Source organism: Macrosteles quadrilineatus, unplaced genomic scaffold, assembly GCF_028750875.1.
Source record: "Macrosteles quadrilineatus isolate MER2022 unplaced genomic scaffold, UCM_ALF_1.0 Scaffold_3__2_contigs__length_128488019, whole genome shotgun sequence".
Lineage (NCBI taxonomy): Eukaryota > Metazoa > Arthropoda > Insecta > Hemiptera > Cicadellidae > Macrosteles > Macrosteles quadrilineatus.
In genome coordinates, this window is record NW_026542596.1 from 11,191,238 (window position 1) to 11,204,170 (window position 12,933).

At 34.9% G+C, this 12,933-nt stretch overlaps 2 protein-coding genes across 2 annotated transcripts; one reads left to right on the plus strand and one right to left on the minus strand.

Annotated features, from left to right (window-relative positions):
* The first annotated feature begins 217 nt into the window (after window positions 1-217).
* On the plus strand, window positions 218-3,484 carry LOC128989000 (keratin, type I cytoskeletal 9-like). The gene is made up of 4 exons (XM_054410852.1): window positions 218-299; window positions 1,437-1,656; window positions 2,586-2,747; window positions 3,386-3,484. Exons 1-4 carry the CDS (start codon window positions 218-220, stop codon window positions 3,399-3,401), a joined length of 480 nt encoding a protein of 159 aa, XP_054266827.1. The 3' UTR covers window positions 3,402-3,484.
* Window positions 3,485-5,163: 1,679 nt separating this feature from the next.
* Window positions 5,164-12,380, minus strand: LOC128990695 (uncharacterized). The gene is made up of 3 exons (XM_054413216.1): window positions 12,308-12,380; window positions 8,379-8,477; window positions 5,164-5,738 (listed from the first exon to the last, which is right to left on the minus strand). The coding sequence occupies exons 2-3, from the start codon at window positions 8,464-8,466 to the stop codon at window positions 5,521-5,523; spliced, it is 306 nt and encodes a 101-aa protein (XP_054269191.1). The 5' UTR covers window positions 8,467-8,477; window positions 12,308-12,380; the 3' UTR covers window positions 5,164-5,520.
* Window positions 12,381-12,933: the final 553 nt, after the last annotated feature.

Sequence of the window (12,933 nt, forward strand, 5' to 3'; positions counted from 1 at the left end):
AAACTTCTGCAAACCCTGACCGTCACGGGACCGGGCAAGACCTTCCTTCTCCAGACAAAACACAAGCCTCTCCCAGGCGGAAGTCCCGTGGCCGATTGTCCACGGATCTCCTCAGATGGCCTCGTCGATCAGGAAGATGCTCCAGGATCAGTCAGCCTTGTCGGTTTTCCGACTCAGGATATAAGCGTGGAGGCGGCGAGGGCGGAGGCAGAACAACATGAGTCTTCAGAGTGTTGTAGCGTTGGTGTTAGTGGTCTTCGGGGCGGCCGTACTGGCGGCGCCGGCGCCTGATAAGAGTCGTAAGTTTCGAATTTTAGTAGTTTCTGATTTTGGCAGGGGTGAGTTTGATTTGAGTGGAAAAGAGTTTTTTGTAGACCAGAAAAAAGGTTGACATGGTTTTTTCCTCGTCGAATGATATTGTTTTTGAGCTTTGAAATTAAAGTATTTTATTTTTCAAAGCAGATATCATGGTTTGTCAATAGTATTTTTTTTTTATTTTAACGCAGGTTAAGTGTTTAAGTTTGTCACATGTACCAAAGACTAACTGCGAGATTTATCGAGCACTTTAAATGGTCGATTATATGTATAAACTCACTTGTACTTGTGTTTTGACTTTTCGCTACACTACAAAGACTTATTAATTATTAATTAAAACTGACATTGGATATTGCTTTTATTACAGTTAGGAACATAACAAAACTCATAGCATATTTTAATATTTGGTTGTACAGTGTCGGTTGTTCAAAATGTTGACAGTTGACAGAACAATAACAAATATTGTTCACGTTGGCAAAATAAAAAAAACATTGTAAACATTTCGCATAGTAAAAATGTTTTTACGTAGTAAACAATTTAATGATGAATTTTCGCAGGTGATAAAACATGTAAAGAAAACACGTAATTTCACTGTAGTGTAGCGAAAATTGTATTTTGACAATAAACTTTATTTATTACGTTGACTTTTTAATACGTTTTTATAAAACTGCATAAGCCTTCAGAGGAATAATTTCTAACCTATAATATCACGAAAAACCATGAAAATATCATAAAGTTGCTATAACTCTAATTTATTCGTTAACTTTTCAATACCTTTGGATGATTTGTAGATATACCTACTCGTATAAAATGTAACATAGGTATAAAAGAATAGTTTAACTATCAGTAGTTGTAGGCTATTTTTAAAAAGATTGTTAATTGGTTTTTTCAAAATCCAAATTAAAGTAACATTTTGGAAAGTTTGTCTATATCACCTGGCACTATTATGCCTAAAGCTACAAAATACACTAAAATTCTATATCTTATCCATAAGGGAATTTAATAAAGTTTTAATCCATTTTGTAGGCCTAAAATACAGAATGGTTTTTGCATGTAAATAAGAAAGGTTAATAATTTACCACAACGGTATTATGTTTTACTACAAGATTTGTGTTTCCCAGCTGACGACAAGGCAGAGAAGTACTCGGTTCGCAGCTGGTTCGGTGGCGTATCACATCACGGCCACAGAAAGCCCGGGAAGTACTACCCAGGTTATGGCGGGTACGAGGGTGGCCGCCCCCAGGGAGGGTGGGGTGGGGCTGGCGCAGCGAGCTCAGCGTCTGCCTCCGCATCAGCAGCCAGCGCTGGGGGTGGCGGCCCACATGGAGGCGGCTCTCACAGGTGAGGAGACGAAGGCTACTCTAAGTATTGCATTATCTCTAGTAGAACCTTGATAACAAGACTCATGGGGATTATAAAATGAGACTTGTTATCAAGGTTGTCTCCTTATCTAATGCAATAACATGTGGTTAGGGGTAAAATAAACACTGGCTATTACTTGATCCATAGTAAACTTCAAAGTATAAAAAGTAAAGTGTGTAAATAATGCTTTTTAAATGTGCTCTTTAGAAAGGGGACGTTTATAGATGGGTATATGCTAGGTGTAGTCCAGCAAAAACAGTTGAGTTGACTGTACTTATTTGAAGGTTATACTTGGCTTGGTGTGAAGACAACGCTATTTAGTTGAATTTGTAGTTAATCTTACAAGAGTGGTTATACTCTCATTTTCTTTTCATTTCATTTCAATATCTTTATTCAATAATTGTACATTGTACATTGAATAGTGTTAAATTCCTAACCTAATAAATACAGTTATAAGCTAAAATTACAATTTATATAATACTAAGAAACTACCAATAAATTCAGGTTAATTGAGGAAACACCTATTTAATGGAGTAAAGAACGATTTCTATGAGATATTTTTTTTAATTTATTTTTAAATTTGATGTTGCCAATGGGTTTTAACTAACTAACCAATAATTTATTTTACTAAATTTGATAAACGGGCTGGGATGGCAGATATAAAATTATTTATAGTAGCCTACAGCAATGACATCAAAAATGTTAAATTCGATTATACTGTACGTTTTTAAAATTTTGTTTTGATTAAATAACCTGTAAGTTGATTGAATGTTGCTATTTCATTCTTTGATACTTGTTGCTTGGTTGGACATTGCTACTATACTGAAGTCAATATTTGAACTAAGGATTAACCAAAGTCATCTCATCCATCACTACATCGTCAACTACTCATGTTTCTGTTGTTTCAGCAACTCCAACTCCCACAGCAATAGTCACTCCGCCACTCTAGGCGCTGGTCCGTTCTACGGCAGCCTCAGCAGCAGTCAGGCCGGGGCGTCAGCAAGTGCTGGCGCAGGATCAGGGTCGTACCATCGCAAACCCAAGCCTAAACCCCAACACTACAGCCATGAGTAAGTTGGTAAACATGGTCCTGGTTGCCAAGCTTTGCTGTGAAGGAGATTTTTCCTCCCGCAGAATAATAAGTCTTACCAATATAAAATACCATGACCTGGTGGTTAGGAACCCACCTTGTGTTCATCTTTCTAGAAAAACATGACATGAGCCTCTTGTTTAGGTCTTTCTCTGTACTGTAGACACTCTTCTTTAAAAGTGTAGTAAAAGATCATTGTAACTTATTCATGTATTAAATATAAGTTCTTACATTTTTTATGAAAATTGAGTTAAAAGGGGGTTTTAAGTAAAGTTTGCAAGTAATCATTCTCTCCTCTCCAACAAATAAGAGTATTTTTTATGTAGAATAAACGAATTGCTTATTATAAACATACCAGTCGGGTTAGAACTCGTTGGTTGATCCAGTTTCCTTCGCTTATACATTCTAGTGAAGTATCTGTATCAGATTAATTTAGGAAAAAATAAATCACATAATTACCCCTTAAAATACCGTACTACTACAACGTAGGGGCTACGTTTGGTTCTGCCCCACAGTTGCATAAACTTTGGGTTTATTTTAGGTGCTTGCATTAGAATAAAACATTTCGGTTAACTCTTACTAACGTTATACACATTTTAATAGCAACTTGTTTTTCAGGTACTACGACTACTAGGACGGCGTTCAACGACAAAAAACCTATTCACGTGACTTACAGTACAAGTTCATTCGCCTGATTTTTGTAGTGTGATATTTTTATTTATGTATTTATTTATTGTTATTAATTTGTTTAAATTATTTATGTAACTTATTTATAATTTTGAAAATATTTAAATGTAAAGTTTTCTTGTGAGTAAATTACTTACGATTTTACTTTGAGTGATTTTTGTCTAGTGTCCTTTTCTAGTGTGCAAGTCAACATCAGATAGAGCAAACAAGTTATAAAAAAACTATTTTTCAAAAACAGGAGCTCAAAATCTTTCTAAAAGTCCCTTTTGGAATGAATATTAACGGGGGCATGTTTTCTATAAAATTTTAAATATTAGCTAAATTTGAAGTTTAAATAACCATAGAAGATTTCAACTAACCAAACATATTTTCCACGGTAAAAGTACTTCTATAATACAAAACTAGATTAATAAAAAATAATATGAATAATTTCGTACAAAAGTACGCTAAAATAAACTCTTGTTTGAAAGAATACCTATTTACCGTTGTATTTGTTTTGTACACAGTAGATTTCATTAAAGATGGATGCTGGCAAAACCTGGTCCATGTAAAGGTACGGTGTGTGCATTTCAGTATCCAAGTAATATTATAGAATAAAACAGTTCTCGTGGTTCCGGCATACGCCTTCGTAGTAGCTGACCAATAAACCAAGCAATATATACCCATTAGTTTTCTAAATGTTACTAAATTTAAGATGTGAATTCTTGTATAACTAGCCACCCATTTAATCCCCAACAGTTTGCCCATCCAAACCATAGTAGCCTGATGGACGTTCACATGCTAGCTAGGTAGCCTAATACACCCTTCAACCAATTCGTTGGTTTATTGATATGGTGTCATACACCTACAGCTGGGCTTATTTTCAAACATCTTCTAGGATCGAACCGTCGACCTTCGGTTATATCAGACCGCTTGGCGTGGCCAGAACGGAAGCCTCCATGGTCATTTACGCAATGTTCACCACATTCCTCCATGGTCCGGACAAGGGCGAACAGCTGTTATGCATCACTGACATCCACAGACATCCTCAGCTCTTACATCAAGTACCATGGGTGAAGTAATATTTTGACAAAAACGTTAATTTTGTTTAAACCGTGAGTGAACAATTTTCTAAAAACCATTGTTTTTCTATCTTTCTATATCTATAAAAGGAGGAACTATGTATATATATGTATGTACGTTATGGACTCCGAAACCGCTGGCCAGGTTGTAATGAAACTTTCAGGCATTATTAAGCATCTTTTAAGGATGGCTTGTGTGAAGTTTGGTGCAGATCCGTCAAAAGGGCTCCTCCCCAGAGGGTTTTAAGTGGGCCAATGTCAGACTTTTTGAACTACAATGTTTACAAATAAATATAACTAGCTGTTACCTGGCAACTGTTTTGTAGGTTGTAATAATCACAACATGCTGTATTAGTCATTATTTGAAATAGTGCCAAAATGGTTCCACAGAGTGCAGCACAGAAAACTATTTTACTTTTGTATAAGTCCAAATGTATTAAACCCCAATCGCAGCACACCTGTGCACTCAACCTGCCGTCAACCTGTGCGCGTTTAAATTCTCCAATATGTAACGCGCCGAGTAGCACTATTTATTATTCGGCACACTGCTAGTAGAATATACAAACGAAATAATTATTTGTTCGGATAATATATCTTGCAATTTATTAGGTATTTCATAGACACTATTTTAATCAATAAAAATGCTCATTAGTTATAAATTAAACCTTTATTAAATTAGATATAGTAAAAATGTAAAGTTACATTACGTATTGCAATACTGTCATTATTATAATCCTGGTCACTACCGGATTTACTTTTAGAAAAAGAAAACTGTTAAAGGTATGGTATAGGCATATGATACTCAATATTAGTGTGTTATTAAATATTGCAAATGCAAATTGTAAAATATATAACATCTGTCAGTTTTACCAAGAGGATTGACATATAAAGTTTCTACTTTGTCTGCCCCTTTAAATCTTGAAACTGATGTTGATGTCGGAACTCCTCAAAGTTGAAGGCTTCCTATCATTTACTCCCGTGTCTACCGTTCTCCTAGGCCGTCTTTTACTTCTCCGTGGAGGTGACCGCGGCCGCCGTCGATGATGTGGACGTCGTGGAAGTAGAGGTGGAGCTGGAGGTACCGTTCAGCGGAGTGCCAGGAGTTGGCACCACCAGTAGTTTGGTTCTGCCTTGACGCTGTATGGGGTTGGTTGGTCCAGACCTCCCCTTCACCCTCAGGCTCGACTCTACCACGATCTCATCAAAGGCTGGGATGAATGCCGCTGGAACAACAGTTATAGATCAGAGTGGGAGTTATAGTCAATAGGAATGCTATTGTGGATACTGATATACAGGGTGTCCATAAAAAACGTTTCAGGACTTTGGGAAATGAATACCCATACTAAAAGGAAGAAAAAGGTTATGGGGAGGTATGTCAGAAAATGCATATTAACCCAGATATCCGCCATTTTGTTTTTTATACAAAAATATTATTATCTGTGAAGTTTTTTATTCGATGATTATGAAATTTGGGAAAAATATTAACATACACAAGACCTATAATATAAAAAATAATAAAGTTGTTCCGATTGTAAATTTCAAAATGGCGGCCGTTTGAATTTTTCTAACTTAAATAACTAAAAAACGGCTAGTTCTATGAAAAAATGTCACAAATACTTTTTATTGAATTTTTAATTTCTTATCAAACGATACCAAGATCAAAAAGATCGGACGAAAGATAACTGAAATATAACATTTTTTGTGTAAAAATAAGGCAAAGTTAGTCGGGGAACCCTTAATTTTTGCCTTATTACACAAAAAACGTTATATTTCAGTTACCTTTCGTCCGATTTATTTAAGTTAGAAAAATTCAAACGGCCGCCATTTTGAAATTTACAATCGGAACTACTTTATAATTTTTTCTATTATAGGTCTTGTGTATGTTAACATTTTTACAAAATTTCATAATCATCAAATAAAAAACTTCGCAGATAATAATATTTTTGTATAAAAAACAAAATGGCGGATATCTGGGTTAATATGCATTTTCAGACATACCTTCCCATAAACCTTTTTCTTCCTTTTAATATGGGGATTTATGGGGAAGGTTACGAAAATAGGTTTGATATTTTCACTGTAAGGCACAGACTGAGTAAATCAATTAATTGTTTTCCTGTTACAGGTTGCAAGTATTTTAATCATCTGCCTCTTGAAGTGAGGCGTTTGCCTTTACCAAAATTCAAAGCCTTTCTAAGTAATTGGCTCTTAGAAACACCTTTATTTGACTCTAGTGAGTTCCTTAAGACAGAGGTCCACCTGTAATTAGGTAATGCATGGTGTGTGTTTTTTTTAACTGCTTTTTGATTTTTTTTTTTCACCAAATGTGCATGGTTTTAATCTGATTTATTTAACTTTTTATTTTGCCTGCTGTTTGACTTGAACTAAGCATGGTTTGATTTTATTGTTAACCAATCTCTGATGATGGTTTTATTCTTATTTTATTGAATTATGTATTGACATAGCCTATTGTTTAATGTTTAATGGCCAAATAAACAATTTGAATTTATTTCCCAAAGTCCTGAAATGTTTTTTTATGGACACCCTGTATATACACAAAGGTAAGCACGGTACGTGAAATGATGTTCAAAGGTCAGCAGTGTAATCTTGTGGCCAGAGAACTTACCTGCCATGCCATTATTCCGTGAGTCATGTGAAGTCAGTTGTCAACACCGTTACGTCAAGGACATTGGATGGCTTAGTGGGTGACATTCGACATGTTATTGCTATAGATAAATATTATGTATATCATCCTTATAGATCAGATGATGACAATTTTACGGTTAGTTATGTCTGGCTCAGTTAAAGACCATTTTTGGTTACAATTTTTTATCTTACTAATATTATAAATCTGAAAGTTTGTGAGTTTGTGTGTATGTTTGTGTGTGTGTTGCTCAATCACGCATAAACTACTGGACGGATTGGGCTGAAATTTGGCATGATGATAGCTCACATTCCCGATTAACATTAAAGCATATTCTTATCTCAAAAACCCTTTCGGGCTCCGCCCCAGTGGCTCTGTAGTTCCCCATGTTAATCTTATGATTTTTCATATTTAAAAGGAATTAATGAATCTTAACAGCTGTTTCAATTAAACAAGTTGGTTCTGTTCTATGATATTCAATAGCATAAAAGTTAAAAGGATTACCAACAGGGTGCAGCACTATTAATTTTTTTTTTAATATATGACAACAGCTAATTTCCAACCATAAGGTGAGTGAGCGTAGCGAACGAACTTCAACCTGGAGGCGAGTTAGCGTAGCGAACGAGCTAACCTGAAGGCAAGTGAGCGCAGCGAACGAGCTCCAACCTAAAAGTGAGTGAGCGTAGCGAACGAACTTCAACCAGGACGTGATTGAGCCATGCGAACGAGCTCACTTATAAAGTTAAACGGGGCAAAGCCCGTGGGTACAGCTAGTTTATTTATAATTACCTGATAAATTTACCTAATAAAACAAGCGTAACAGAATTTCACTATATATCTGTAAACTATTGCTTTCCTCTACATTTACAACTAAGAAGTGGACCACAAATCGTGAAATTTCCCTAAAATAAAATGAAGTGGACTAAATTCACCGAGATGACATACCCAAAAACTTTATGATTACAATTGGATAAGAAGCCTACTTACACTATTCAAATTTAATTTAATTCAATGAATAAAAATGTATTGGTAAAATATCAAATGGTTCAGATGCATCATTAGATCAACCCCCTCCCACCATAAGCTTATACTGAACTATTAAAATCAAAATCCTCTTTGCATAAAGGAGATAAAAAGACTAATGCCATCGTTCAAAGTTGAGGTGTATCCTTCTTAATTTTCAATACTTTGAAAAATACCTTGTATGAATATTGATACTCACATTTGTTAGGGCTGGAGGTAGGAGCCTGTGGGGCGGGGGCGGTGTAAGCTACGGAGGCAACACATAACAACAGTAGTACAGCCCACATCGCCACTCACTCTGCAAAACACACAGACAGATACTGATAACACCAGGGGTCACTGTGACCTTCGCTGATAACATGTGTATCACTGTTTGGCGAAAATAACAGTGAACACGATACATACGAACATTTATCGTCAATCCGTTGTTTGTGGTCAAAGTGAGAGTGGAATGACTATGACGAAGGTAAAAGGTAGGTAACCCAATTTTGACGCCGTTTTAAATTAAAGTACATCTATATTATTAATACGCTACATGAAAGTTTGTGAACAATAAGGCTTTTTGTTTTAAGATTTAACCCCACATATTATATACCAAAATGTTGGTCTAGTTGTGTAGATTAGTAAACTGACCTTACATTTTAGAAAAGGCTCCTGGGCTCTGTCCCTAGTGGCTTTTAAAATTCTCATGTTATCCTTATGAAGAATATATTTGTTTACATTATTATCAGCTGGATACTTTAATTGCTGTTAATATTTTAGTGCATTTTAACAGGTTCAGTCCCAAGGCTTCTCTCCACACGGGAGTGAGTGTGTTAAGGAAACGTGTGCTTCAAACATTTACTGCCTTTGTTGAAATGAAATATTTACTATTTGAATTTGGGTTATAGTAAATAATACAATGGAAAAAAGTGAGAAGTCCTGGACAATTTGATATACTAAAAAGAAAACTGAATTAACACTGTGCTGCATTTATTGAGCAATCATTGAAAGAGCTGATTTGCAAACTAGACATTAGAACACCACCAAGTGAAAGAAATAAAAATAATATTTTTTTTTAGGATTTATAATCGTTATGATGGACAACCTAATGCGGCTATCAGTGGGAAATATTTGTAGAAAACACTAAATAACAAAGCTTTGACAAATGATAAGATATTTACAAGAAATGTTGATTATATCGAACTGTTATATACATCGTGAGTATTTACATAATCTTTAAGACAACTCTTTTAAAGTCTTCGGAAATTATGACTGTTTTTCGATTTAAAATAACACCTGTAATACTTCGCAATTGCTCGAATTCGAGCAACAGGTACACTAGTAAAAATATAAAGATTGTTTTTATCTGTTATGTAAATATATGTTTTTATTTATCAGACGGGTCTCTTTTAAAATTACGAGTCTCTTTCCTTATGCTTTGGAATGACATGTGAACATGCATATAACAACATTTATAAGTTCTTTGAATCGACACTAAACACGGTGATTGTAACAGTTGATTGATTGATTTTTCATATTTTAAGTAAACAAAAACATGAAACAAATAATGTAACCATAAACTGTTACAAAATTTTTATTGATATAGTTTCACAACGACAGGATTGACGTAAGATTTATCTGAATGGGAAGGTAATATTTCGATGTAAGGATGGTAATAAATAACGTAAATATGATTTACCTACGACCGTTTTTTAAAGTAGCCATTTCATTTCAGTTCAGTTCTTAGAATTGAAAAGTTTCACTTAACAGCTGTTTACTTTCATAACAGCATAGTTTTGCTCATAACAACACGGGTAACGGACCAATGAGGATCAAGGATTGAGAGAAAAGAAGTAAAATTGTAATGCTTCGAACGTCAACTAATCAGCTGATCAGCTGATCAAATGACATTTTAATTGTTGATCCAACTTGTTCCTGTTGATACTCGCGTATTCTTAACCTAAGTTGGTGGAAGTTAATGGAGGGTAGATTAAACTGATTTAAAAATGTCAGTTATTGAAATTGAAGTTGACGAGATGGAAATGAGAGCACAAACTGTTTATAATTAATCTATAATATTCGATGCTGAGATCTAACTGTATTTACTGTTTCACTATAATCATTCAGTTGTCCAACAACAACAAAATGCAATATTTCCCTAATTTTACCTGATACAGTATTTATGTTAAGAATGCTGCTAGCAGAACCTATTCCCTGAAAAAGGTAAAGTATTATTTAACGAAGTTTTACAAACACGTAATTACATGAAATCAGCTGATTGTACAATAACTCGTTGCATTACTTTCAGTGGCAATGACAATAAACGAAAACATAACCTCTCTAAGAAGTTAGGAGTAGTGATAGTTAGTAATTATTAAAACCCAGCTTGTTTGTAATTTAAAAACAACTGTCGTAGGTAAAGTAGTGTACACAACTCGCCAAGGCTCGTGCCTTAAAAACTTCTACGAGTGTCGTAAAGAAAACTTAACTTAACGCAATCGTTGCGTAAACTACTATTTACTCATGGATGGATGTGAGAGGTTCTTTACTGGTTTTAGTCAGTGTGATACGGCGAAGAAGGGTGACATTTTCTTTGGTTTCACGAAGCACCCTTGTCTCGGTGCAAAGCCGTTTTATGGTCTGACTGTAGTAAATGGTTTTTAGTCCTAGACTAAACTCGAAAAGAATGTTGCCCGAAATATTTTTATTGTAAACAAAACCTCACAAACGATCAAGAAATTGTGTATACTATGTGTGATTTAAGGGAAAACCTCAAATTACTCTTTGAAGTGAACTATGAATGACTGTCGTAGCGGTATATAACGTGGGTAGTCGTCTAACCGGTCCCTAAACCGGGAAGCAGTGTCCTAGTTGGCAATGTGTGAACAGCCTTGACTATTTGTGATAAACCGAATTACTTTCGACTACTTTGGGTAGTGCAAGTCGTATTCCGAGGTACCAGACAGACAACTGTACGTAAATAATGCAATGTAGGTAGTTGCTACGTATGCATGTCATGAAAGTACAAATATTCATCAGGCTTAAACGGACGAGACGGACAGTAAATGTGTGTTGACAACCAAGATATTCAGATACAGATATTGACAAGAGGTACAGACATTTCAAGGATACTTGACGTTGCTCATAAACAAGTAACCAACGGTGCCCAACAATGTTACTAAGTGTTCCATGTTTAGTTGTGCGTATTTACTGGGATTGTAAAACAGTCTATAGTTGCGTTATAGCAGACTTTATCATGAGAGACAAATGTTATATTGTGTTTTTGTGTGTTTCAATCCCGGATACGTTAATTGCTCTGCTGACAGCTAAATTTATCCACTTTTTCGTTAGCTTAATGTTACCGTGGACATTATAAGCTTGGTCAAACTTTACTAGGGGGAAAAGTTCATTAATAAAGCATTATTAGTGTAAAATACCCTAGCCTCAGCGAACTTACAGACAAAGAGAATTTATTTTTGCTTGGTTGAATTTTTACTAAAAAAATTTAACCTGTAGGGAAATTTGACAAAAGTGGTGAAATACAGTAGACCTAATAAAAATGCTCAAGAATATTATGGTTTTTAATAATTTGACTCAGTGACGTACGAGTACTTAGTCTACGTATTTGAAGCTGAGCATGAATAAAGGATGAGTTTAGGAATGTGGTATAAAGTGGACTAGCAGTCTAGCCTAGCTCTTATACTGTCTAATATCATCAGAGTTTACTGTCCAAAAGATTGAACTTTAGACAACATAATTTTTTTTTAACTGAATTATCAAGGACTGCTAGGCCATTAATCCAGTTTTTAATAATCACAAAGCTACAGACTTTTCTTCTGATCAAACCAGCGTCCTTCCGATTGTTGGGATCATTTACCAGAAAATAACCTATGTTACAATTATTATTAGAATTGCTATTGGATAACACTATCGTTATGCTGTTGAACTATTTAAACAACAAAGGGGAATGGTAAATATATGCTTTCAACAAATGGTAAATTTGATTAAAGAACAAGTTTTACATAACCTGTACCCTACGTTATTACACGCCAAATGTACAGTCATTTTAGATTCTACGAGAAAACAAGAATTCAAAAAAGAAAATACCGGAATTAGAACAAACAACAGAGACAGAAGCAGACTTACCTTATCGACAGAGGCTAGCGTTAGGACTGAAGTCTCATTCACTTTCCTCAGTGAAAGCGATCGCGTCATCGTCCAGCGTCCAGTGGCTCTCGGTCATGATTGCCTTTTTCGGAAAAACTGTTGCAAGAAAAGTGGACTTGTAAACAAACTACTTCCGATTCTGTTGCTGTAAAAGTACGCACGGTATATCAGAAAATGAGTGGTCTGTGTTTATGTATGTTTTAACATTCTCCACAAATGATTTCATAGTTATAAAATATATTATTAAAATGTTATTACATAACAGAGTTTATAAGCAACTAATTGTGAACAATGGGGAAAGTAGTTTTAAAGATCTTTGAAAGAACTAGTTCAATGGACGCTAAACAAAAAGAGGCAAACCTGTTAAAATCTCAACTTTTTGACCTAATATGCTACAGAAGAACAACACTGTAATATACTACACAAAAATGTGCAAAAAACATATAAGTATATAAATACATAAGGAGAGTATTATAGCATAAAAAAACCGTACAAAAAAAAACTTATGAAATAAATCATATGAATGTTAAAGAAGTAGTTTTTATTTGGACATGTAAAGAAAAAATGACAAATAGAGATAGACTGGCTAATTCACGATTTCTTGG